Raw genomic sequence first — 25,669 nt, 5'->3', positions numbered from 1 at the left:
GTTGCAACCAGAGCCATTCTAGCGCCTGAGGCAGAGGCCATAGAGCCATCCCCAGCGTCCGGGCCAACTTTGCTCCAATGGAGCCTTGACTGCGGGAGGGGAAGAGAGAGGGAGAGGGGGAGGGGTGGAGAAGCAGATGGGCGCTTCTCCTGTGTGCCCTGGCCAGGAATCGAACCCGGGACTCCTGCATGCCAGGCTGATGCTCTACCACTGAGCCAACCAGCCAGGGCCCTCATTATAGTTTTGATTTGCATTTCTCTAATAGCTAGTGAAGATGAGCATTTTTTCATATTATCTGTTGGCCATTTGTATTACTTCTTGAGAGAAATGTCTGTTCATGTCCTCTTCCCATTTTTATTAGATTGTTTTCTTGTTTGTTGCTGAGTTTTGTTTGTTCTTTATATATTTTGGATATTAGGCCCTTATCTGAGCTGTTGTTTGAAAATATCATCTTCCCTTCAGTTGGCTGTGTGTTTTGTTGACAGTTTCTTTTGCTGTGCAGAAGCTTCTTAGTCTGATGTAGTCCATTCATTTATCTTTGCCTTCACTTCCCTTGCCTTTGGGGTCAAATTCATAAAATGTTCTCTATAGCCAAGGTCTGTAAGTTTAGTACCTATGTTTTCTTTTGTGTAATTTATTGTTTCAGATCTTATATTTAGGTCTTTGATCCATTTTGAATTAATTTTTGTGCAAGGAGACAAACTGTGGTCGAGTTTCATTCTTTTGCATGTGGTTTTCCAGTTTTCCCAGCAGCATTTATTGAAGAGGCTTTTTTTTTTTTCTCCATTGTGTTTTGGCTTCTTTATCAAAGATGATTTGACCATATACATGTGGTTTTATTTCTGAGCTCTCTATTCTGCTCCATTGGTCTGAGTGTCTGTTTTTCTGCTAGTACCATGCTGTTTTGATTATCATAGCTCTCTAGTATAGTTTGAAGTCAGGTATTGTAATGCCTCCAGCTTCGTTTTTTTCCCCTTAGGATTACTTTGGTTATTCGGGTTTTTTGTTGTTGTTGTTTTTTTTTTGGTATTTTTATGAAGCTGGAAACGGGGAGAGACAGTTAGACTCCCGCATGCGCCCGACCGGGATCCACCCGGCACGCCCACCAGGGGCGATGCTCTGCCCAACAGGGGCGATGCTCTGTTGCGACCAGAGCCACTCTAGCGCCTGGGGCAGAGGCCAAGGAGCCATCCCCAGTGCCCGGGCCATCTTTTGCTCCAATGGAGCCTCGGCTGCGGGAGGAGAAGAGAGAGACAGAGAGGAAGGAGAGGGGAGGGGTGGAGAAGCAGATGGGCGCTTCTCCTGTGTGCCCTGGCCGGGAATTGAACCCGGGACTTCTGCACGCCAGGCGGACGCTCTACCACTGAGCCAACCGGCCAGGGCTGGTTATTCGGGTTTTTTTATGGTTCCATTTAAACCTGATGATTTTTTGTTCCATTTCTTTAAAAAATGACATTGGAATTTTGATGGGAATTGCATTAAATTTGTATATTGCTTTGGGTAATATGGCCATTTTAACTATATATATTCTTTCTATCCACAAACAGGGAATATTTTTCCATTTCATGTGTCTTTTTCAATTTCCTTTAATAATGCTTTGTAGCCTGACCTGTGGTGGCGCAGTGGATAAAGCGTTGACCTGGAAATGCTGAGGTCGCCGGTTCAAAACCCTGGGCTTGCCTGGTCAAGGCACATATGGGAGTTGATGCTTCTAGCTCCTACCCCCCCCCCCCTTCTTTCTCTCTGTCTCTCCCTCTCTTCTCTCTAAAAAAAAAAAAAAATTCAAAAAAATTCAAAAAAAAATAATGCTTTGTAGTTTTTGGTGTATATATAGGTCCTTTACATTCTTTGTTATGTTTATTCCTAGGTATTTTATTTTTTTTTGTTGCAACTGTAAAAGGGATTACTTTTTTGAGTTCTTTTTCTGAAGTTTCATTGTTGGCATATAAGGAAGCAATAGACGTCTGTATATTAATTTTGTATCCTGCAACTTTACTGTATTGGTTTATTGTTTCTAATAGCCTTTCTGTTAAATTCTTTTCTTTTCTTTTTTTTTTTTTTTTTTTTTAATTTTTCTGAAGCTGGAAACAGGGAGAGACAGTCAGACAGACTCCCGCATGCACCCGACCGGGATCCACCCGGCACGCCCACCAGGGGCAACGCTCTGCCCTCCAGGGGGCGATGCTCTGCCCATCCTGGGCGTCGCCATGTTGCGACCAGAGCCACTCTAGCTCCTGGGGCAGAGGCCACAGAGCCATCCCCAGCGCCCGGGCCATCTTTGCTCCAATGGAGCCTTGGCTGCGGGAGGGGAAGAGAGAGACAGAGAGGGAAAGCGCGGCGGAGGGGTGGAGAAGCAAATAGGCGCTTCTCCTGTGTGCCCTGGCCGGGAATTGAACCCGGGTCCTCCGCACGCTAGGCCGACGCTCTACCGCTGAGCCAACCGGCCAGGGCAGATTCTTTTCTAATATAGGTATTTAGTGCTATAAATTTCTCCTTCATGTATTGCTTTAACTTTCACAAAGTTTGGTAAGTTTTTATTTCATTTATTTAAATACATTTTTATTTTGTTTTGATTTTTTTTCTTTGATCCATTGTTTACTTTAGCAGTATATTCAGATTCTAAATATTTGGGGATTTTACATTGATTTCTAAACTAATGGTGCTGTAGTCAGAGGAAATTCTTTGTATGACCTGAAACTTAAAATTAAGGGTTGTTTCATGGCCTGAATATAATCTGTATTGGTGAATGTTCCATATGTTCTTTTTTTTTCTTATTTAAATTCTTTTTTTTTTAATTTTATTTAGAAAATTAAATTTAACAAGGTGACATTGATCAATAAGAGTACAAAGGTTTCGCCTGACCAGGCAGTGGCACAGCGGATAGAGCATTGGACTGGGATGCGGAGGACCCAGGTTTGAGACGCTGAGGTTGCCAGGTTGAGCGTGGGCTCATCTGGTTTGAGCAAAGCTCACCAGCTTGGACCCAAGGTCGCTGGCTCGAGCAAGGGGTTACTCAGTCTGCTGAAGGCCTACGGTCAAGGCACATATGAGAAAGCAATCAATGAACAACTAAGGTGTTGCAATGAAAAACTGATGATTGATACTTCTCATCTCTCTCCGTTCCTGTCTGTCTATCCCTCTCTCTGACTCTCTCTGTAAAAAAAAAAATAAATAAAAATAAATAAATAAATAAAATAAAGAGTACTTAGGTTTCAGGTAAACATTTCTATAGCATTTGAACTGTTGATTATGTTGTATACCCATCACCCACAGTTATATCATTTTCTGTCACCTTATATTTGTTCCTCTTTACACCCTTCCCCTCATCGTTCTCCACCATATCCCCCTCCACCCTGTACGTTCTTGAATAGAATGTTCTAGTTTGTGTATGGTGTTATATAAATGTCATTTTGGATGTTGGTATTATTCTGGTTGTTAGTATTGTTCAAGGTTTCTGTATCCTTACTGATTTTCTGTCTATTGGTTCTATCAATTATTGAGAGAGGTTTGTAAAAATCTCCAAATGTAATTGTGGGTTTTAAAATTTCTTCTTGTAGTTATTTTTACTTTATGAATTTTGAAACTGTTACTAGGTGAATAAATGTTTAGGATTTTTGTATCTTAATGAATTAAATCCTTTATCTTTGTGAAATTCTCTTTTTCTGAAAATGTTGATTCTCAGATCCACTTTATATGACATTAATCATTTTGATTGATTATATGTAATAGGACCTTTTTCTCTGGCTGCATTTTAAAGATTTTTTTTTTAATTTTTAAAAATTTATTTTTTTAGAGAGAGGAAAGAACAGAGAGAAACAGACAGATACTGATTTGTTCTACTTATTCACGTCGTCATTGGTTGATTCTTGTATGTTCCCTGACCAGAGATTGAACCTGCAACTTTGGCATGTTGGGGAAAATGCTTAACCAATTGAGCTACCTGACCAGGGCTAAAGATTTTTTATTTTCTTTTGAAAAAATTTCTTTTTATTGATTTTAGAGAGAGTGCTGAAGGGAGAGAAAGAGACAGGAACACTGGTCTGTTCCTATATGTACCCTGACCGGAGTTTGAACTGGCAACCTCTGTGCTTTAGAATGAAGCTCTAACCAACAGAGCCATCTGGCCAGAGCTAAAGATTTTTTCATCTCTGGTTTCAGGCAATTTGATCATAATATGTTTTTATTTATATTTCTTCATGTTTCTGTTACTTAGTGTTTATTTAAAAAGTACTTTGTTCTGTATTATTATAATAAATATGGCTAAATGTTGATACTAATTTTTAGAGCTTTTTTGTATTTATCTCCTGTGGTTCCATTTACAAGTATTTTGGTCTCAAAATTATCTTACAGTTAACTTAGGCTTTGTTCATTTTTTAAAGTATTTTTTGTCTTTCATTTTGGTTAGTAACTATTATAGGTTTCAAGTACTGTAAATCTCACACAGTATATTTTTTTAATTTTAGGCCTTGCAGTTTTCATGTCTACATGTACAATTTCTTTTTATTCTTTGATGTTTCTACTTAACATGTTTAATGTTTCCTCTAGCTTCTTGAACATATAGAATGTATTTATAATAATTGTTTTAAAGGACTTGGGTAATAATTCTATTACATTATTTGAAGATTGGTTTGACTGGTTTTTGTTTCCTTAGAGGTGTAATTTCCTGCATCTGCATATGTCTTGTAAGTTTTTATCAACTTTTAGTCATTGTGAATTTTATCTTGTTCTCTATTTTAGTATACCTAAAAATATTTTTGGACTTTGTTCTGTGATACGGTTAAGTTACTGGAAAATAGTTTGTTCCTTTTGGGTTTTGCTTTTGTTCTGTTTGGACAGAACTATACAGTATTTAGGGTTAATTTTTTCCTCCTTCTGAGGCATGCCCTTAGTACTCTGAAGTGATAATGAGTTACTAGATTTTCCCATTCTGGATTTTGGCAACAAGCTTTGTTTGTGTCCTTGTATGAATTCTGGGTGCTATTACTTCTAAATTTTTTGATGGTTCTCTCCCTGGCCTTGAATAGTTCCCTCTCATGCAAGTGTTGATTATATACTCAACATGTTCTAGGGTAAGCCTCTGTAGATCTCTTCATTTTTCTCTCTCTCCCCAGCTTTCTACTCAATGCTGGTCTCCTCTGTGAGCTCTAGCCACCTTGGCTTCCCCTGGACTTGCAGCTCCATTTCTTCAACTTGGGGAGACAGGCCCTGCCTGGGTTTCTTCTCCCTGTTCCACGGCCTGGAAACTCTCAAGGCAGTAAGCTGGGCAAATGTATGGCTCATTTCATTTGTTTCTTGTCTCCTAGGGTTCACTGTCTTTTATTACTTGTTGTCCAATATCTTTAGTGCTGATGTTTCATACATTTTTTAGGTTTTTGTTATTTCAGAAAGCTAAATCTGGTTCCTTTTACTCCATCTTGACTGGAAGGGATTTTATTTTGCGTTTCTGTAATGACTAGTGATATTGAATACATTTTTATTTGCTTATTGGTCATTCATGTGCTTTCTTTTATGAGGAATTTGTTCATACCTTTTGGCCCTTTTCCTTCTTTCTCTATCTTTTTTCTTCTTTGTCAATTTTTTTTCCTTTATTTTTTGTTGTTGTTGTTGTGAGTTGGAGATCTCCTTATATGTCCTGGATATGCCAGTCCTTTTGTAAGTACTTTCAAGTCTGTGGTTTCTGATGTTCTTAACTGCCTTTTAGTGAGCAGAAATATTTAAGGCTAATTTGTCAGTTTTTCTTTTATAGTTATTGCTTACTGTGAGCTAAGACACTTTTGCCTAATCCTGAAGTCATGAAGGTAATTTCCTTTGTTTCCTTTAAAACATTTTTGTTCTTTTGCTAATTTATATTTAGGTCTTTGATGCATCTCAAATTTAGTTTTATAGGTTTTAATTTTTGCATATGAATATCCAGTATTTCTGCTGTTTGTTGAAAAGAGTCTCTTTTCCTTACTGGATTGCTTTGGTGAATCATCTCATGACTGCATAAGTGAGCTTTTTTTTAGGAATCTTCATTCTGTTCCATTGACCTGTTTGTCTATCCTTATATCATTTGCCATACAATTTTGATTTTTTTAAATTGTATAGGAAGTCATTCTTTTTTCCTTTTTAAAATTGAATTTATTGGGGTGACAGTGGTTAACAAAATTATACAGGTTTCAGGCGCACAGTTTTATAGTACATCATCTGTATATTGTATTGTGTGTTCACCACCCCAAGTCAAGTTTCTGTCCATCACCATGTATCCTCCCTTTTTTGCTCAATCCCTCTACTCTTCCTCCTTTTTCCCCCCTCAGCCCCTGACAGCAGTCAGCCTGCTTTCTGTCTTTTTTACTTGTCTGTCTCTGTTTTACTTGTTATGTTGTTTATTAGAGTCCACATACATATGAGTGAAATCATATATTACTTGTTTTTCTCTGACTAGCTTATTTTACTTGGCATAATGTTCTCCAGGTCCATCCATGCTCTCGCAAAGGGTAAAATTTCCTTCTTTTTTATGGCCAAATAGTATTGCATTGTGTAAATGTACCACAGCTTTTTTATTTGCTCATCTACTGATGGACACTGAGGTTGCTTCCAAATCTTGGTTATTATAAATAACACTGCAGTGAACATAGGGGTGCATATTTATTCTTTCAAATTTATGTTTTGGGTTTCTTCGTGGAAATTCCAGGAGTGGAATCACAGGGACATAAAGCAGTTACTTGCATTTTTGTATTTTTGAAGTAACTCCAAACTTTTCCACAGTGGCTACACCAATCTGTATTCCCACCTACAGTGCATGAGAATTCCCTTCTCTACATCCTCGCCAACACTTGTTTATTGATATTTTGATGATAGCCATTCTGACAGGTGTAGGTGATATATCACTGTGGTTTTAATTTGCATTTCTCTGATGATTAGTGATGTTGTTCATCTTTTCATATGTCTGTTGGCCATCTGTATTGTTTGTCCTCTTTGTAGAAGTGTTTCTTCAGGTCCTCTGCCCTTTTTTAATTGGATTGTTAGTTTTGTTTGTGCTGAGTTGTATGAGTTCTTTATAATCTTTGGATATTGGCCCCTTATTGGATGTATCATTGATAAATACATTCACTCATTCAGTGCGTTGTCTTTTCATTTTATTGATGGTTTCCTTTGATGTGCAGAAACTTTTTCACTTGATATAGTCCCATTTGTTTAATCTTTCTTTTGTTTCCCTTGCTTGAGGAGGTACATCAGAAACGATGTTACTATGAGAAATATCCGAGATTTTACTGTGTGTGTGTGTGTGTGTGTGTGTGTGTGTGTGTGTGTGTGTATGTGTGTGATAGAGACAGAGAGAGGGACAGAAAGGGACAGACAGGGCGGAAGGAAGAGATATGAGAAGCATCATTTCTTTGTATTTCTGCACCTTAGTTGTTCATTGATTATTTTCTCATATGTGCCTTGCTGGTGAGTTTGCGCTCAAGCTGGATAAGCCCCATGCTCAAGCCAGATAAGCCTGTGCTCAGGCCAGTAAGTCCATGCTCAAGCCAGCGATCTCTGAGTTTTGAACCTGGGTTCTCTGTGTCCCAGTCCAACACTCCATCTGCTGTTCAACTGCCTGGTCAGCCGTTAAGTTTCTTTAAGCATAAAGTTAAATTGCTCATTTGAGATTTTAAAATTTGTTTTAAGGTATCTTTTGATTTGTTCCTTGATCTCATTTTTAACTCATTCATTGTTTAGTAACATGTTATTTACTCATTCATTGTTAGTAACATGTCCATGTCTTTGTGTGTTTTTCAGTTTTTTTTCATGTGATTGGTTTCTAGTTTCATACCATTATGGTCAGGAAAGATGCTTGATATGATTGCAATATTCTTAAATTTTGAGACATGTTTTGCATTCTAAGTAGATGTCTGTCCTAGAAAATGATTCATTTGTACTTGAAAAGAATGTATATTCTGATGCTTTGGGGTGAAATGCTTTGAAGATATCAATGAAATCTATCTGTTCTGATGTGTCTTTTTTTTGGAGAAAGAGGTAGGGTGAGAGCAACAGAAACATTGAGCTGTTCCTGTATGTGCCCTAACTAGGGCTTAAATTTTTTTTTTTTTTTAAAAGGCAGAGAGTGGAAGGGAGAGAGAGGTGACAGGAAAGGGAAGCATTCATTTGTTGTTCCACTCAGTTGTACATTCACGGGTTTCTTCCCATGTGTGCCTTGACCTGCATGTGTGATCAAACCTGCAACCTTGTTGTTTCATGACAGTGCTCTTAATCGAATGAGCTAACTGCAGGGCCAAGTGTGTCATTTAAGGTTGCTCTTCCTTGTTTATTTTCTATCTTTGAGATCTATCCATTGATGTCAGTGGGATTTTAAAATCCTCTACAATGATTGTATTATTGTCATTCACTTCCTTTATTTACATCAAGATTTGGTTTACATATTTAGGTGCTCCTATGTTAGGTGCATAATTGTTTACAAGGGCTATATTCTCTTGTTGGTGGATTGGTCCCTTAATCATTATGTAGTAGTATCCTTCTTTGTCTTTTACTATAGACTTTTTTTTAAAGTCTGTTTTGTTAGATATAAGTATTGCTACCCCAGCTTTTTTTGTTTGCATGAAATATCTTTTTCCATCTCTTTCTTTTAAGGTGAAAAGTATCAACTCATAGTTGCTCCACTTTAGTTGTTCATTGCTTGCTTGTCATATGTGCCTTGACTGGGCAAGCCCAGGGTTTCTAACTGGTGACCTCAGTATTCCATGTCAATGCGCGCTATTCACTGTACCACAGGCCAGGCCATCTGTCTCTACTCTTAGTATGTGTGTATCTTTTAGTCTGAACTGGGTGTCTTATGGACAGCATATATATATGTCTTGTTTTCTTGTCCATTCAGTTACTCTGTGTCTTTTTTTTTTAGATAGAGAGAGGAAGGGAGAGCGATGAGAAACATCAACTTGTAGTTGAGGCACGTTAGTTATTTGTTGATTGATTTACATATGTGCCTTGACTTGGAGGGGGGTAGCTCCAACTGAGTCAGTGATCCCTTGCTCAAGCCAGTGATCTTGAGCTTCAAGCCAGTGACCTAGGGTCATGTCTATGATCCCACTATCAAGCTGGTGAGCCCATGCTCAAGCCGCAACCTCGGGGTTTCGAGCCTGGGTCCTCAGCATTCCAGGCTGATGCTCTATCCAGTGCACCACTGCCTGGTCAGGCTCTCTTGCAGCTTTTAAGAGTCTCTCTTTGTCTTTAACCTTTGCCATTTTAATTATGATGTGTGTTGTTGTGGGCCTTTTTGGGTACATATTGTTTGCGTCTCTCTGGGCTTCCTGGACTTGTGTGTTTTTTTCCTTCACCAGGTTAGGTAAATTCTTGGTCATTATTTCCTTAAATAGGTTCTCGATCCCTTGTTCTCTGTATTCTCCTTCTAGTACCCCTATGAGTGGCTGTTGTTAAGGTTCATGTTGTTCTAAAGGGTCCTTAAACTATACTAATTTTTAAGAATTCTTCTTTTTGCTACTTTGATTATGTATTTTTTTCTACCTTGTCTTCCAAATTGGTGATTAGATTCTCTGCTCCATCCAGCATACTATTTATTTCTTCCAGTGTATCTTTTATTCTTAATTTCTGACTTTTTTAATGGCTTCTGTAGCCTTTTTATGCTATTGAACATCCTTATTACCATTACTTTGAACTCTATATCTGATAAATTGCTTGCTTCTTATTACCCGTTTTTGTAGAGATTTTTCTTGTTCTTTCATTTGGGGCCTGTTTATCTCCCCATTATGGTTGCCTCTTTATGTTTCTTTCTATGTATTAAATGGATCTGCTATGATTCCCAGTCTTAGTAGGATGGCCTTATATAGTAGGTATCCTGAGGGATCCAGTGGTGCAGCCTTCTTGATCACTTGAACTGGGTGCTCCAGTAATTCCCTTGTGAATTATATGGGCCCTTCTGCTGTAATTGAGTTTTGATTGGAATTGGCTTGTTCATGCTTTGGATCAACCCTGAGGTTGCCTGACTGTGACGCTCAGTCCTGACCTCAGTGTGTGAGCTGCTGAGCAGGTACTGATCACATGAAGCAGAATTTGCCTCAGCTGGGTTTGGTGCCTGATGCGTTTTCCTTTTGGATATGCTCCTTGTGAAGCTTATTGGATTTTGTTCTGATGTTTTCTGAGTCTGGCTAGTAGGTGTCTTGGTTAAGGGTCTGTTGGGAGGGACTCTTATGCTGGCCCTTGGCAACCTGTTTGGAGCTAGAAAGGGATCCACAGCTTGTGGCTGACTATTGGGCCTGGGTACAGGCAAGTAGGACCAAGCTGTGCACCAAGGCTGGCATCTGTCAGCACCAGGGGCAGTTCAGCAAAAGTCTCAAGGCACCCCAAGTCCCTACTCCTCCTGCCTCTGCCTGCTGGCTGCCTGTTAGGCTCAGTCAGTTATAGAGTCTGCCGTTATACTCCTCAGCAGGATGTAAGCTCCACATGGTGGGGTGAGAGGGTGAGGTTCTTGCTTTCTTTCAGCTTGATGCCCCTGAGAAGGGAGTTATTTACCCCAGAAAGATGGTGTCTGCAGTATTAGAGAATAACTCAACACAGGGATCCTGGTGGCTGTCTGTTCAGCTCTCTTCCCAGAGCCACAAACCCTAGACTCTCCTCACCAATTCTAGTCGCTTTTATTCTCACTCTGCCAGAGCCCAAGGTGAGTGGCTGTGTACGAAATTTTGTGAGTTGGCCTTTTCAGAGAGTATTGATGTCTCTAGCGGACTCCTGTCTCTCCCTGGAAGAAAGAAACCCAGCTGCTTTTCATAGCCAGATGTTATGTGGTGGCCTGTTCCTGGCTCTGATGCTCTGGGCTTTTGCGTCTTTGCTCCTCCTACCAGTCTCAATGTGGCTTCTTTTTTAACTTCTAATTGTGGGGCTTCCATTCAGCTAGATTTTGGGCAACTCTGAATGATGGTTGTTGTGTAGTTTAGCTGTAATTCTGATGTGGTTGTGGGAGGAGGCGAGTACTGAGTTTACCTACCTGCCATGTTGATTGGAAGCCAAGCCTGGTTTTGATTTTTGTTTTGGGATCTAGTTTTTGTAACTACTGACAAATATTAAAATAATCTGCTGTGTTTGTGGAAATGTGTATTTACCTTTTTACTTGTGACAGTTTGCTTCATACATTTTGAATAATTATTACTAGGTACACATATGATTATTATGTCTTCATTATTTGATGCTTATGAGTCTCAAGTTTTGTCTCAAAATTTAATGTAATTACATGGTTGAATTTAGCTCTACCATTTTAGTAAGTTTTTTCTGTTTCATTTTTTAAAATGTTTGAAAATTAGTATTTAAAATTATTTTAATGATACAATTCACATATATACATCAGCCATTTAAAGTGTATATATAATATAGTGGTTTTTAGTATATTCACAGAACTGTGCAGTCATTACAATAATCAATCCTAGAACGTTTTCATCACCTCTGAAAAAGTTCTGCCCATTAGCAGCTACTACCCATTACCCATCATCCTCTCTAGTCCCTATTAACCTCTAATCTACTTTTTGTCTCTATTCTGGACAGTTCATATAAATGGAATCATACTGTATGTAGTATTCTGTGAGTAGCTTTTTTTCTCTCACCCTAATGTTTTTTTTTTTTTTTTGTATTTCTCTGAAATTGGAAACGGGGAGGCAGTCAGACAGACTCCCTCCCGCATGCGCCCGACCAGGATCCTCCCGGCATGCCCACCAGGGGGTGATGCTCTGCCCATCTAGAGTGTTGCTCTGTTGCGACCAGAGCCATTCTAGCGTCTGAGGCAGAGGCCATAGAACCATCCTCAGTGCCCGGGCCATCTTTGCTCCAGTGGAGCCTTGGCTGCGGGAGGAGAAGAGAGAGACAGAAAGGAAGGAGAGGGGAAGGGGTGGAGAAGCATATGGGTGCTTCTCCTGTGTGCCCTGACCAGGAATCGAACCCGGGACTCCTGCACGCCAGGCCTACACTCTACCACTGAGCCAACCGGCCAGGGCCTCACCCTAATGTTTTTAATATTTCATTTATATTAGAACTTTATTTATTTTTTATTGTGGAATAACATTTCGTTATGTGCATATGCCACATTTTATATATTAATTCATTAATTGATGGACATTTAGGTTGTATCTAAATTTTGGCTATTTATGAATAATGCTGTTATGAACATTTGTGTACAGACTTTTTTGTAGATGTATGTTTTCATCTCTCTTGGGTTTGGAATTTTTGAGTCATCTGATAACTCTGTGTTTAGCCATTTGAGGAATTTCCATTCCAGCTATACCATTTTACATTCTGTCAGCAATATATGAAGGTTCTAATTTCTCCATTTTTTTACCAACAGGGCGTGTTGATAAGTTGTTTCTGTTTCTGATTTTAACCATTGTAGTGTGTATCTCATTATGGTGTTCATTTGTAATTTTTTTTTTTACAGAGATAGAGAGTCAGAGAGAGGGATAGACAGGGACAGACAGGAATGGAGAGATGAGAAGCATCAATCATTAGTTTTTTTTTCGTTGCGTGTTGCAACACCTTAGCTGTTCATTGATTGCTTTCTCATATATGCCTTGACTGCGGGGCTTCAGCACACCGAGTAACCCCTTGCTCGAGCCAGCGACCTTGGGCTCAAGCCAGTGAGCTTTTGCTTCAACCAGATGAGCCTGTGCTCAAGTTGGAGACCTCAGGGTCTCGAACCTGGGTCTTCTGCATCCCAGTCCGACGCTCTATCCACTGCGCCACCTCCTGGTCAGGCCATTTGTAATTTCTTAATGACTAACAATGTTAGACATTTTTTCATGGGCTTATTTTGGTCATTTATATGTTTTCTTTGAAGAAATATCTATTCAGATCTTGGCACAAGTTTTAATCGGATTATCTTTTTATTATTGAGTTGTAGGGCTTTACACACACACACACACACACACACACACATATATATATATATATATTTAAGTTACTTTATTGATTTAGAGAAAGAGGAAGGGAGAGAGAGAGAGAGAGAGAGATAGGAACATTTATCTGTTTCTGTATGTGCCCAGACTGGCTATCCATCTGCAACCTCTGTGTTTTGGGACAGTGCTCTAACCAGCTGAGCTATTTGATCAGAGCTGCTTTTTGTTTGTGTTTTTGTTATTGGCAGATATATTAGATCTACATATATGTATTATATACTCCATAAGATATAATTTTTGCTTTTAATAATGTGAATTTTAAAGAATAAGAAATAAAGTCTTCTATAGTTACCCAGATATTTACTATTTGGGGTGCTCTTCTTTGTTTCCTAAATATCTCCATTTTCATCCAGTATTGTTCCCCTTCATTTTGAAGGCTTATTTTAGTTTTTATTTTAGTCCATGTCTGCTGGTTATGAATTCTGTTTGTTGTCTTTTATTAGAAAAATGTTTATTTTATCTTAGGTTATATTAGTTAGAGCAGCGGTTCTCAACCTGTGGGTCGCGACCAAAACACCGGGGTCGCCTAATGTATTTTCCGATGGCTTTAGGCGACCCCTGTGTTTTGGTCGTTCGACCCCCGCTGAGGTCGCGACCCACAGGTTGAGAACCGCTGAGTTAGAGAATTCTGGGTTGAGTTCTTTTTTTTTCCCAAATACTTTTAAAGATCTTGTTTTATTCTTTTTGGCTTTCATAGTTTATGATGAGAAATCAGCCATTTATCCAGTCACTGTTGCCCTGTATTTGATGTGCCATTTTCTCTTGCCTGCTTTCAAAACTCTCCTTTGTTTGCTTTTCAGCAAGCAATTTGGCTACTTGGGGTCCACTAAGCTTCTTGAATCCAAAATTTTCTTTCATACCAAATTTTGATTCATTCAGATTCCTCCTCCACCTCCCTCCAGGCCATTGGTTATATGTTGAACTTCTTGATACTTTTCAGTAGGTTTTGGAAGCCCTTTTTCATTTTTTTTTTTTTTACTGGGTTTTTTTTTTTTTTTTTTGGTATTTTTCTGAAGTTAGAAGTGGGGAGGCAGTCAGACAGACTCCCACATACGCCCGACTGGGATCCACCCGGCATGCCCACCAGGGGGCGATGCTCTGCCCATCTGGGGCTTTGTTCCACTGCGGCTGAAGCCATTCTAGTGCCTGAGGCAGAGGCCATGGAGCCATCCTTAGTGCCCTAGCCAACTTTGCTCCAATGGAGCCTTGGCTGCGGGAGGGGAAGAGAGAGAGAAGAAGTAGAGGGGGAACGGTGGAGAAGCAGATGGGCACTTCTCCTGTGTATCCTAGCCAGGAATCGAACCCGGGACTTCCACACGCCTGACTGATGCTGTACCGCTGAGCCAACTGGCCAGGGCCACTGTGTTTTTTAAGATTATATCCTATATACAGAATGGAGCCAAAGAAGTTTTACAATTGTTTGGAGAATAATATAATATAATATAATACAATATAAAATATAATATATAATTAATATATATAATTAATAGAATTAATATAATATAATACTGTATATGATATATAATATAATATAATAGTAATATATAATAATAAATAAATAATACAAGAATAAACTCTGTTTTGCATATAACTCTAAACCTACTTTTGCCCCACTCTGTAATAAATGTAACTTCAAGCTCACTGACTCTTCCCTTGTCATGCCTATGCCATCTTGATTCTGTTGTTAAGCCTGTCCAGTAAATTTAAAATAATTATTTTTATTGATTTTTAGAGAGAGAGGAAGGGAGAGGCACAGAGGAAAAGAAACATCAACTTGTTGAACTCGTTGTTCTGCTTATTCATGCCATCATTGGTTATCTTTTGTATGTGCTCTGACTGGGTGTGAAACCCACAACCTTGAAATGTTGGGATGACACTTTAAGCAACTGAGCTTCCTGGTTAGGGCTCAGTGAATTGTTTTACTTTACATATTGTATCTTTAAATTTTTAGAAATTTTATTTAGTTCTTTTTTGCTCTTGAAATTTCCTATTTCACTTGTTATAGGTATATTTTTATTTACTTTACAGAACTTAATTATAATAGCTATTTTAAAGCCTAATTCCAGTGTCCAGGTCATTTTAGGATTGACCTTCACTGATTCTGTTTTTTCTTTCTTTTTTTATAGCGAGAGGGGGCAGGGGAGCAGACAGGAACAGACAAAAAGGGAGAGAAATGAGAAGCATCAACTCGTTGTGGCACTTTAGTTGTTCGTTGACTGCTTTCTCATATGTGACTTGACTGGGGGGGCTCCAGCTCCACCAGTGACCCCTTGCTCAAGGCAACGACATTGGGCTTCAAGCCAATGACCTTGGGATTTAAGCCAGCAACCTTTGGGCTCAAAGCCATCGCCATGGGGTCATCATGTCTGTGATCCTGCACTCAAACCAGATGAGCCTGAGCTCAAGCTGGCAACCTTGGGGTTTTGAACCTGGGTCCTCAGCATCTCAGGTCCACGCTCTATCCGCTGCACCACCACCTGTTCAGACAACAGATACTTTTTTATGCCACAATTACAGAATATCTTTTATTATCTTGTTGCTTTTTGTAATGTAATGATGAGCTCAGTTTGGGTAAATGAGTATAACTGAATGGATACACAGCCACAGCCTCCTCAAGGTCAGTGTTTTGGGTGAGCTTGATTCAGTGAAGTACAGTGAGTTTTATCCTTTGGCAAAAGAATCCAATAGAAAGCAGAAAAAGTATTGACAAATTGTTCCCTTACATTATAAAGATGGAAAATAGTTGCATGCTTTCTTACTATACTACTTGATATATATGAAAGAAACCTCTATATAATTTTTACTTGTTTGGGTCATTCCAAATAAAGGGTGTTTTTTCTTGTTTAAATGTAGTGAGATCTCTATTGTATGCTTTTTTGGGGGAGTCTCCTTATAATTTGTTTGCCCTTTCACAGGATTTACTTGTGCCTTTTAACACTATCTGTCACTAAAATAAGAATGGATGTGTGGAGTTCTAGTAGTAACACATGTGGCTGCAGCCTGTCCTGTAAAACTTTTCAGTTTGAGCTGGTTTACTGTAGAGCAGTGGTTCTCAACCTTTCTAATGCTGTGACCCCGCAATACAGTTCCTCATGTTGCGGTGACCCCAAACCAAAAAATAATTTTGGTGGCTAATTCATAACTGTAATTTTGCTATAGTTATGATTCAGAATGTAAATACCTGATATGCATTATGTATTTTCCGATGGCTATAGGTGACCCTGCCGGGGTTGCGACCCACAGGTTGAGAACCGCTGCTGTAGAGTCTGGAGTCTCTGTTGTCTAGGGTCTTTCATACTGGATTCTTTCTGAGCTTAGAGTATAGTGTTCTAACTATAATTTAACCTTTTTTCCTGTAATCAGTTTTTCTCTCAAGTCTCCTATCTATTTATTTTTACTTTTAGTGGAAGGACAAAGCCATATTATTTTACTTAGCATATAGCAATGTAACTCTATAGAAGTTTAAATTACAAAATGAAGTATTTTGGATGAAAGAAATAAATTCACTCAGAATCTTACCATTCTCATCACAGTTCTTACTATATTTTATGTATTTTTTATAGTTTTCTTCTGTGTGTTTTTTAATTAAGTTAAAATCTTTGTGAATATAGCATTTGTTCTCCCATTGTTTTACAGTTAGACTTTTTACAAAATTTTTGTAGTTATAAACAGCCATATAAAATATTTTTATATATTTTTTTGTCTTGATATAGTGTATAAATGATATGTAAATGACACAGTATTTAATAAATGCTATTTCCATCATGTTTCCTTTGGCTTTCAGTAAAATAATGGAATAATCAGTTTTCTAGGATTATATTAGTAAATTTTTCTCCAAAATCTTGGATCATGGTGCCAACAGGATATGAAAATAGTCACTGCACTCTGAGCATTAGGGATTATCTTTTAAGGAAAGCTTTACTCAAAGTGGGTGTAAATGCCTGTTATTTCTTTGTGATATTTATAGTCATATTCTTTTTGGGTGTCAGTGGAACTGAATGTTTTCTCGTACTTGTTTCATCTACTTTAATTTAAATTATTAAAAAAATTTTTTTGGCCTAGATAGTTGGCTCAGTGGATTGAGTGTTGGCCCAGTGTATGAATGTCCTGGGTTCAATTCCCAGTCAGGACACGCAGGAGAAGCGGCCATTTGCTTTTCCACCCCTCCCCCACCTCTCCCTCTTCCCCTTCTGCAGCCAGTTTCAATTGGTTCCAGCTCAGCCTGGGTGCTGAGGATAGCTCGGTTGATATGAGCATCAGCCCCAGAGGTGGGCTGCTGGTTGGATCCTAGTAGGGATGCATTCCAGAGTCTGTCTCACTGTCTTCCCCTCCTCTCACTGAAAGAAAAAGGAAAAAACATTATTTTTGAATAATTTTTATTACTTTTATGTACACAAAACTAAACAGTATGCACTTAGCCCAGTTTGGTGGCCAGTTCCTTAGCTTTTGCCTTTTCCAGCCTGGCAATGTGAGCCACTAACTTTGGACCCAGGACCTTGCCTCCCAGTGGTGATGGGTCTCATCATATCTGTCATTTTAATTGGTCTGGTTAGCTTCCACCAGCTTAGTCTGAGCTCCTTTGTCTTCTGAGTTAGCCTGTGTGAAGGCGATGGTGGTACAGGTCTTCCTGTGCACTAGTCTCCCCAGCGTGGCCTTCCTCTTGATAATACAGTTGGGCAGTGGTTCTCAAAGTGTGCGCCACGGCTCACTGGTGCGCCCTAGAAGATTTCAGGTGCGCTCTATGGTATTCCAGAGAAATATGTGCCTGTTGGGGACCAAAAAACCAACAGGGTTTTTGGAGTTTAGATTTTGGGGGGACAGAGGTGTGGGGAATTGGCTGTAAGCTGACAGTCTGCCCAACCCTCCACCTCACTTGCCTGATTAGGTTGCAAATGGCTGTTACGCTCTGGTGCTGGATTGTTTACACTACCCCCATGTTCCCCAGAAAGACTGGAGGCAAGTTTCTTCTATCCTTTGTTTGGTGTAAAGTTAAGTTGATATGTATGGTGGGGGTTTTCTGCACTCAACACAATTAAGAGTAAAAAGAGAGGAATTCTTCAATGTATTGATGAGGAAATGAGAGTTTGCCTTTCAAATATATGCCCAAACATTGAAGAAATTGCTAGGACACATCAGGCTCATGTTTCTCATAAACACAAGAATGAAAAAATTTAATACATTCGCACCGGGACCTGCTGAATTTACTAAATCTCACTAAGAATGTATCTATATATATGAAAAGATAACTTTTTTGTTTTTTTATTTTCTAACCTCTCTTTTTTATGAATTCTAAAAAGCATAACTCAAAAAATGTAACAAAAATGTTTTTTAATGTCAGAATAAATTTAATTTTGTTGTATTTATTTCACTTAATTACCATAAAAGCATGCTTGGACTTTATATTTTTTCTTTAATATTTGACTTATTATAACGTATTTCTCAGAAATTTGTATATAGTATGCCTACAATTATTTGTAGGATTTTAAATGCACCCCGACTTCAAAAAGTTTGAGAACCACTGCAGTAGGGAGCCTTCATCTCCAGCACAGGGCAGGCAGGAAGATAACCAGCTTGATGGGAGCTACATCCTGTGCAGTCACTATTAGCTGGGCTTTCTTATTTTCTATCAGGGTGGTGATCGAGTTAACTCTTGCTTGGAGGATAGGTGGCCTCCTGATGGGGACACCCCCTTTGCCAGCAGCTTTCCTCTCAGCCAGGTCCAACAATCTCTGCTTCTCTTGCTGTATATTTGGTTTGTATTTGTGAACCAGCTAAAGTACCGCATTTTCCCATGCAGAAGATGCTCCCATGTATAAGACGCACCTTAATTTTGGGGCCCAAAATTTGAAAATAAAATGTATTACACAAAATTATTGAACTCCAGTTTTATTCATCATAAAATTCATACAACTCCTCATCACTGTCAAAACTCCCATCCATTAGCTTGTCCTCATCTGTGTCTGATGATGAATCACTGTCTTCAACAATGAGCGCGAAAACAAGCACAAAAATGTGGGAAATGAAAGTTAAAAAATCTACAGCCACTGTATAAGAAGACCCAGTTTTTAAATCCCAGGTTTTTTGGAAAAAATTTTATCTTATACTTGGGGAAATATAGTAGTTGTTAGCTGTTTGGCGGTCCTGGTCCTGGGTGACCTAGTTAATGTCAGGAGGCACTTTCAGGCACTTATAGAGAACAGCCCTTTGCCGCTGCAGCAGAATGTCAAATGTCATGGGGCCGTTTGACAAAACAGGTGGGGGTCCCTTTTGGATTGGATGCCCTGTCCAGTGCCAGAATTCTTGGGCCTTTTCTCAAATGGAACGTACCACCTTCTTGGCCTCTTGCTTCTCTACAAAGACTGGAACCATCTTCCCCTAGCCTTTGTGGGCAGCAGGAGAGGGAAGTAAAGAAAATTTTTGAATTGTCTATTTCTAATTTTTTTTTTTTTTTTTGTATTTTTCTGAAGCCGGAAACAGGGAGAGACAGTCAGACAGACTCCCGCATGCGCCCGACCGGGATCCACCCGGCACGCCCACCAGGGGCGACACTCTGCCCACCAGGGGGCGATGCTCTGCCCCTCCGGGGCGTTGCTCTGCCGCGACCAGAGCCACTCTAGCACTTGGGGCAGAGGCCAAGGAGCCATCCCCAGCGCCCGGGCCATCTTTGCTCCAATGGAGCCTCGGGTGCGGGAGGGGAAGAGAGAGACCGAGAGGAAGGAAGGGGGGGGGGGTGGAGAAGCAAATGGGCGCTTCTCCTATGTGCCCTGGCCGGGAATCGAACCCGGGTCCCCGCACGCCAGGCCGACGCTCTACCGCTGAGCCAACCGGCCAGGGCTCTAATGTTTTTCTTTTATAGAAGTTTTTAGGTTTTTAGATTTGACAACTAATTTCTTTTTTTTTTATTTTTATTCTTGTATTGAAATAATTTTTTAAACATTTGGAATTTACATTTGTGATCAGTAAGTTTTATGGGTCTGATTTGAATTTTTTCTTCCCCAATTGCTAAACAATCATTAATTCCATTTTTTTTTTTTTTTTTTTTTTTGTATTTTTCTGAAGCTGGAAACGGGGAGAGACAGTCAGACAGACTCCTGCATGCTCCCGACTGGGATCCACCCGGCACGCCCACCAGGGGGCGACGCTCTGCCCACCAGAGGGCGATGCTCTGCCCCTCCAGGGCGTCGCTCTGTCGTGACCAGAGCCACTCCAGCGCCCGGGCCATCTTTGCTCCAATGGAGCCTCACTGCGGGAGGGGAAGAGAGAGACAGAGAGGAAGGAGAGGGGAAGGGGTGGAGAAGCAGATGGGCGCCTCTCCTGTGTACCCTGGCCGGGAATCGAACCCGGGACTTCTGCACGCCAGGCCGACACTCTACCACTGAGCCAACCGGCCAGGGCCTCATTAATTCCATCTTTATATTAGACTTAGTTATACTTCTACAAGCAACTGTTTTTTCCCCCACAAGGTAAATTATACAACTAATAGTGTTTCCATCTGTGAAGGATGTATAACTCAGAACCAAATTATTGTCTGCCTTTAGCAAGTGTGCTTGTGTTTCTGCTTCTTCCATTTACTCATCATATACCTTTTGAATTGTCATGTGTGGAGACTGTGATAAATGGTATAGCTACAGCCATGAAATGGAGATTATAATCTAGCAGAGGAGATAAACATAATGCATAAATAATTAATTTGGCTTGCAATATATGAGAAGAAGGAAAGTATAGATAATTCATAATATGGCACCTAACCTAATGTAGGAATTCAGGGAAACCTTTTTTGCGGAAGTGACTTTAATCAAGGACCTAAGGGATGAATAAGTTATCCAGCTGTGAAAGAGGTTTGGAGTGAAGCACAGAATTTCAGGTAGAATAAAAACACATTTAAAGTCTGTGAGGCAGGAATGAGCTTTGGAGTATTTATAGAACCAAAAGAAGAAAAGTCAGTATTGCCCAGTGAGAAGTTGAAAATAGAGAAGGTTGTAGAGGAAAAATAGGGAAGATCATGTAGGAAAACCATTGAAGGGTTGAACGGGTGCAACTAGGGAAGTGATATATTTGGACTTGCATTGTTTTTTGTTTGTTTTTGCTTTTTAGTGAGGGAGACAGAGAGAGGGACAGATAAGGGACGGACAGGCAGAAAGGGAGAGAGATGAGAAGCATCTATTCTTTGTTGCTGTACCTTAGTTGTTCATTGATTGCTTTCTCCTATGTGCCTTGAGGGGGTGGGAGTGGGGGCGGGGCTCCAGCAGAGTAAGTGACCTCTTGCTCAAGCCAGCAACCTTGGGTTCAAGTCAGTGACCATGAGGTCATGTCTGTGATCCCATGCCCAAGCCAGCGACCCCACATTCACATTGATGAGCCTGCTCTCAAGTCAGCGACATTAGGGTTTTGAACCTGGGTTCTCTTGAGTCCCAGGCCAACGCTCTTATCTGCTGCGCCACTGCCTGGTTGGGCTGGACTTGTATTTTTGGAGTTTATTCTGTAGATTGGTGGGGGTCAGGTAAGAGTGACTACTGTGAGACTATTTATTAGAAGGTCACTGAAGTGGTCCTGATAAAAGTTGATGGTTTGCAGTTAGGTAATACTAGTGTAGATGCAAATAGGTAGTCAAGTCTCACCAGTATTTAGGAGGAAGAATGGGCAGAATGTTATGATTGATTACACATGAGCCTGTGAAGTGTAGGGTAAAGCAGTCAAAAGATGATGTCTAGGTATGGACAATATGTAGTTAAGAGTATCATTACAAAGATAGGAAATCTACAGGAAAATAAGTGTTGTCACAAATTATGGACAACACTTAAAATGCCTGTGTATCACAGGAAGTTTTACATATGGATCCAAGGGCAAATCTAAATAGGAGGTAAAATTTGGGAGTCACTGGCATATCCTAGTAATTTTATTGTTAATAGATGTGTAGAAAATGAATGAGATTGCCTAATATGAAATGAGAAGGCATCTCAAGTCAGAGCCCCGAGGAACTACCACATTTAAGGTTAGATAAGGTGCCACCAAAAAGGTAAGAGGAAAATCAGGAAAGTGAAATACTGGATGGCAAGAAATAGCATCTCATGGCTTTTGTTCTGTGTACTTATTCACTATAGTAACTCAATTTCCTACTTTTATTTTCCTCTGTAATTTACTTATTATTTGATTTTTTTTTAGAGAGGAAGAGAAGGGGAGGGAGGGATAGAGATAGAAGGAGAAGAGAGAAGCATTAATTTGTTTGTTCCACTTATTTATGCATTCATTGGTTGATTCCTGTATGTGGTCTGACGAGGGATAGGATCTACAACCTTGGCATATGGAGACGACGCTTTAACCAACTGAGTTATCTGGCCTGGGTCCTTTGTAATTTATGTATTTTGCTATTTATTTATTTTTTACTTTTTATTTGTTTCTGTCTTTGGGGAACAAGGTGGGGTACACAAATAATAAATACTCAAGTGTGACCTCCAGGAACATATTCTTCATAGTAAGACAATGCTATTAAAATTTTACTGTGTTCATTATTTTTATTATTTTATCTACCCTCTTTTCAATAGTGGAAGGAAATGTTAGTACTGGCTCTGTATTTATTTCTGGTTTTAAATTGGTGGTGGTAGGCATAGGGATCCATAATAACTTTCTTAAGTACCATTGTTTGTGAATAAAGAGTAATTGGAATAATTAGAGCAGTTCCTTTCTTCCAGAAGGCAGGTCAGCACATGTGAGACCATGTTTTCCCACTTAAAATTCTTTTTTGAGTTTGGCTCTTTATTTTGGGACATACCAAACCTAACTGATTGGAATGGTCCTAGCTGATCATAGGTAGGAACTAAAAAGATAGAGGCAAATGTTAAAAACTGCTCCATATTCTGGCTCAATGGCTCCGTTGGTTAGAGCAGCGGTCCCCAACCCCCGGGCTGCGGACTGGTACCGGTCCGTGGGCCATTTGGTACTGGTCTGCAGAGAAAGAACAAATAACTTACATTATTTCCGTTTTATTTATATTTAAGTCTGAACGATGTTTTATTTTTAAAAAATGACCAGATTCCCTCTGTTACATTCGTCTCTAAGACTCACTCTTGACGCTTGTCTCGGTCACGTGATACATTTATTCATCCCACCCTAAAGGCCAGTCCTTGAAAATATTTTCTGACATTAAACCGGTCTGTGACCCAAAAAAGGTTGGAGACCACTGGGTTAGAGCATCTTCACAATGCACAAAGTGGGTTTACACCTAGTTTGGGGCACATACAGGAGCAGATTAATATTTTTACTTCTTTCTCTCTCTAAAATCAGTAAGTAAAAAAATTAAAAAACAACAAACAAAAAAATGTGCCCGAGTCCTATGTTGTAAGGATCTTTCTGTTTTTATTAATTTAATACTAAAAGAAAACTTTGGCAGGAACTTAAAAATTAAGCAAAATTTACTTTTTAAAAGTTATCTGGTACTCTGAGGAAGATCTCATATTAAGGAGAATTAATTGGTGAGGAATGTTCTGAAATACTACTCTTGGTGGCTACTAGTAAAAATGCTGCTCCCACATTTTTAATAGTTTTGAAGTTATAAGGAAGATGTTACACTTTTGTAATCTGAAAAATCTCTTTGTTTCCTTTTTTTTAAATAGAGATGTGAACTGTGTCCTCATAAGGATGGAGCTTTAAAAAGAACAGATAATGGGGGTAAGTGCAGAGACTTTTGAAAAAATTTTTATTGAAAACTGGAGTGGGAAAGTATTTTAAGATATTTGGTAGTTTATATTATTATATATAATTAAATAGTGTTTACCACTCAGGTATTTTTAAAATCAGTGGATATAATTTATGAATTCTTTTTTACCTGAAACACAGATTTTCTTTGTGGACAGAATTAAGCATTCCTTTTTCTATTATTTCTTTCATTCTCATTCTTTTTTTTTTTTGTGCGTGTGTGTGAAAGAGAGAGAGACAGACAAAAAGGGAGAGAGATGAGAAACATCAACTCATAGTTGTGGCACCTTAGTTGTTCATTGATTGCTTTCTCATATGGGCCTTGACGGGGGTGAGGGTGGGGGCTCTAGCTGAGCCAGTGACTTCTTGCTCAAGCCAGTGACCTTGGGCTTCAAGCCAACGACCTTTGGGCTCAAGCCAGCGACCATAGGGTAATGTCTCTGATCCCATGCTTAAGCCAGGATCCTGCTCTCAAGCTGGTGAGCTCATGCTAAAGCCAGATGAGCTTGCACTCAAGCCCACAACCGTGGGATTTTGAACCTGGGTCCTCTGTGTCCCAGGCTGACGTTCTATCCACTGTGTAACTGCCTGGTCAAGCAGCATTGCTTTTTCTTTTTAAAAAAAATTTTTTAGTCCCTGGCCGGTTGGCTCAGTGGTCGGCCTGGTGTGCAGGAGTCCCAGGTTAGATTCCTGGCCAGGGCACACAGGAGAAGCACCCATCTGCTTCTCCACCCCTTCCCCTCTCCTTCCTCTCTGTCTCTCTCTTCCCCTCCCACAGCCAAGGCTTCATTGGAGCAAAGTTGGCCCGGGCGCTGAGGATGGCTCTGTGGCCTCTGCCTCAGGCGCGAGAATGGGCTCTGGTTGCAACAGAGCAACACCCCAGATGGGCAGAGCATCGCCCCCTGGTGGGCATGCTGGGTGGATCCCGGTCGTGCACATGCGGGAGTCTGTTTGACTGCCTCCCTGTTTCCAACTTCAGAAAAATACGAAAAAAAATTTTTTTTTAATTTAATTTTATCTGTTCAGCATGACTGTTGCTTTAATTTGCCAAGATTCAGTTTTCTCTTCCTCATTTTGAGTAAAACCCAGGTGCCACTGACAATATTGTTATACTTATTTAATAGGGAGCAGTGCGTGGCAGGCTTTTTATTTAACCTGCTGAACTTCTCTTATTCATTGCCAAGCAAAGGCACTCTGCCCCTCCGGGGCGTCGCTCTGCCGCGACCAGAGCCACTCTAGCGCCTGGGGCAGAGGCCAAGGAGCCATCCCCAGCGCCCGGGCCATCGTTGCTCCAATGGAGCCTCGGCTGCGGGAGGGGAAGAGAGAGACAGAGAGGAAGGAGGGGGTGGGGGGGTGGAGAAGCAAATGGGCGCTTCTCCTATGTGCCCTGGCCGGGAATCGAACCCAGGTCCCCCGCACGCCAGGCCGACTCTCTACCGCTGAGCCAACCGGCCAGGGCCTAATTTTATATCTTGACACCTTGCTGAATTCTTTTATCAGGTCCAGTAGTTTTTTGTTTTTTTTTACAGAGACAGAGAGAGTCAGAGAGAGGGATAGACAGACAGGAACGGAGAGATGAGAAGCATCAATCATTAGTTTTTTGTTGCGACACCTTAGTTGTTAACTTATTGCTTTCTCATATGTGCCTTGACCATGGGACTACAGCAGACCGAGTAACCCTGTGCTCAAGCCAGCGACCTTGGGTCCAAGCTGGTGAGCTTTGCTCAAACCAGATGAGCCCGCGCTCAAGCTGGTGACCTCGGTGTCTCGAACCTGGGTCCTCGGCATCCCAGTCCAACACTCTATCCACTGTGCCACCACCTGGTCAGGTTCAGTAGTTTTTTGACTGTTTCTTTACTGTTTTCTATGTATGGTATCATCAGCAAATAATGATAGTTCTACTTCTTCTTTTCCAATTTGCATGCCTTTTATTTCTTCTTCTTGTGTGATTGCTGTGGCTAGGACTTCCAAAACTATGTTGAATAAGAGTGGTGAAAGAGGGCACCCCTGCCTTGTTCCTGAGCTTTTAAATTTTGCCCATTGAG

At 40.1% G+C, this 25,669-nt stretch overlaps 1 protein-coding gene and 1 pseudogene across 9 annotated transcripts in view; one reads left to right on the top strand and one right to left on the bottom strand.

The window, feature by feature from the left end:
- Positions 1 to 25,669, top strand: part of MLLT10 (MLLT10 histone lysine methyltransferase DOT1L cofactor) — a 289,716-nt gene that overhangs the window by 49,203 nt on the left and 214,844 nt on the right. For 8 of the 9 annotated variants that reach the window (XM_066384586.1, XM_066384583.1, XM_066384582.1 and 5 more), the window contains one exon: positions 23,543 to 23,597. The exons of the other annotated variant lie outside the window; for it this stretch is intronic. Coding sequence is in view for 7 of the 8 variants with exons in the window: in XM_066384583.1 (XP_066240680.1) it covers positions 23,543 to 23,597 (55 nt within the window). In the remaining variant the exon portion in view is untranslated. The remainder of the gene's footprint in view (positions 1 to 23,542; positions 23,598 to 25,669) is intronic. 9 annotated transcript variants of the gene reach the window in all.
- LOC136405617 (large ribosomal subunit protein eL8 pseudogene) lies at positions 17,347 to 19,301 on the bottom strand (annotated as a pseudogene).

Source organism: Saccopteryx leptura, chromosome 5, assembly GCF_036850995.1.
Source record: "Saccopteryx leptura isolate mSacLep1 chromosome 5, mSacLep1_pri_phased_curated, whole genome shotgun sequence".
Classification (NCBI taxonomy): Eukaryota; Metazoa; Chordata; class Mammalia; order Chiroptera; family Emballonuridae; genus Saccopteryx; species Saccopteryx leptura.
The sequence above is the reverse complement of the archived record's forward strand: the minus strand, read 5'-3'. Positions and strand labels throughout refer to the sequence as shown.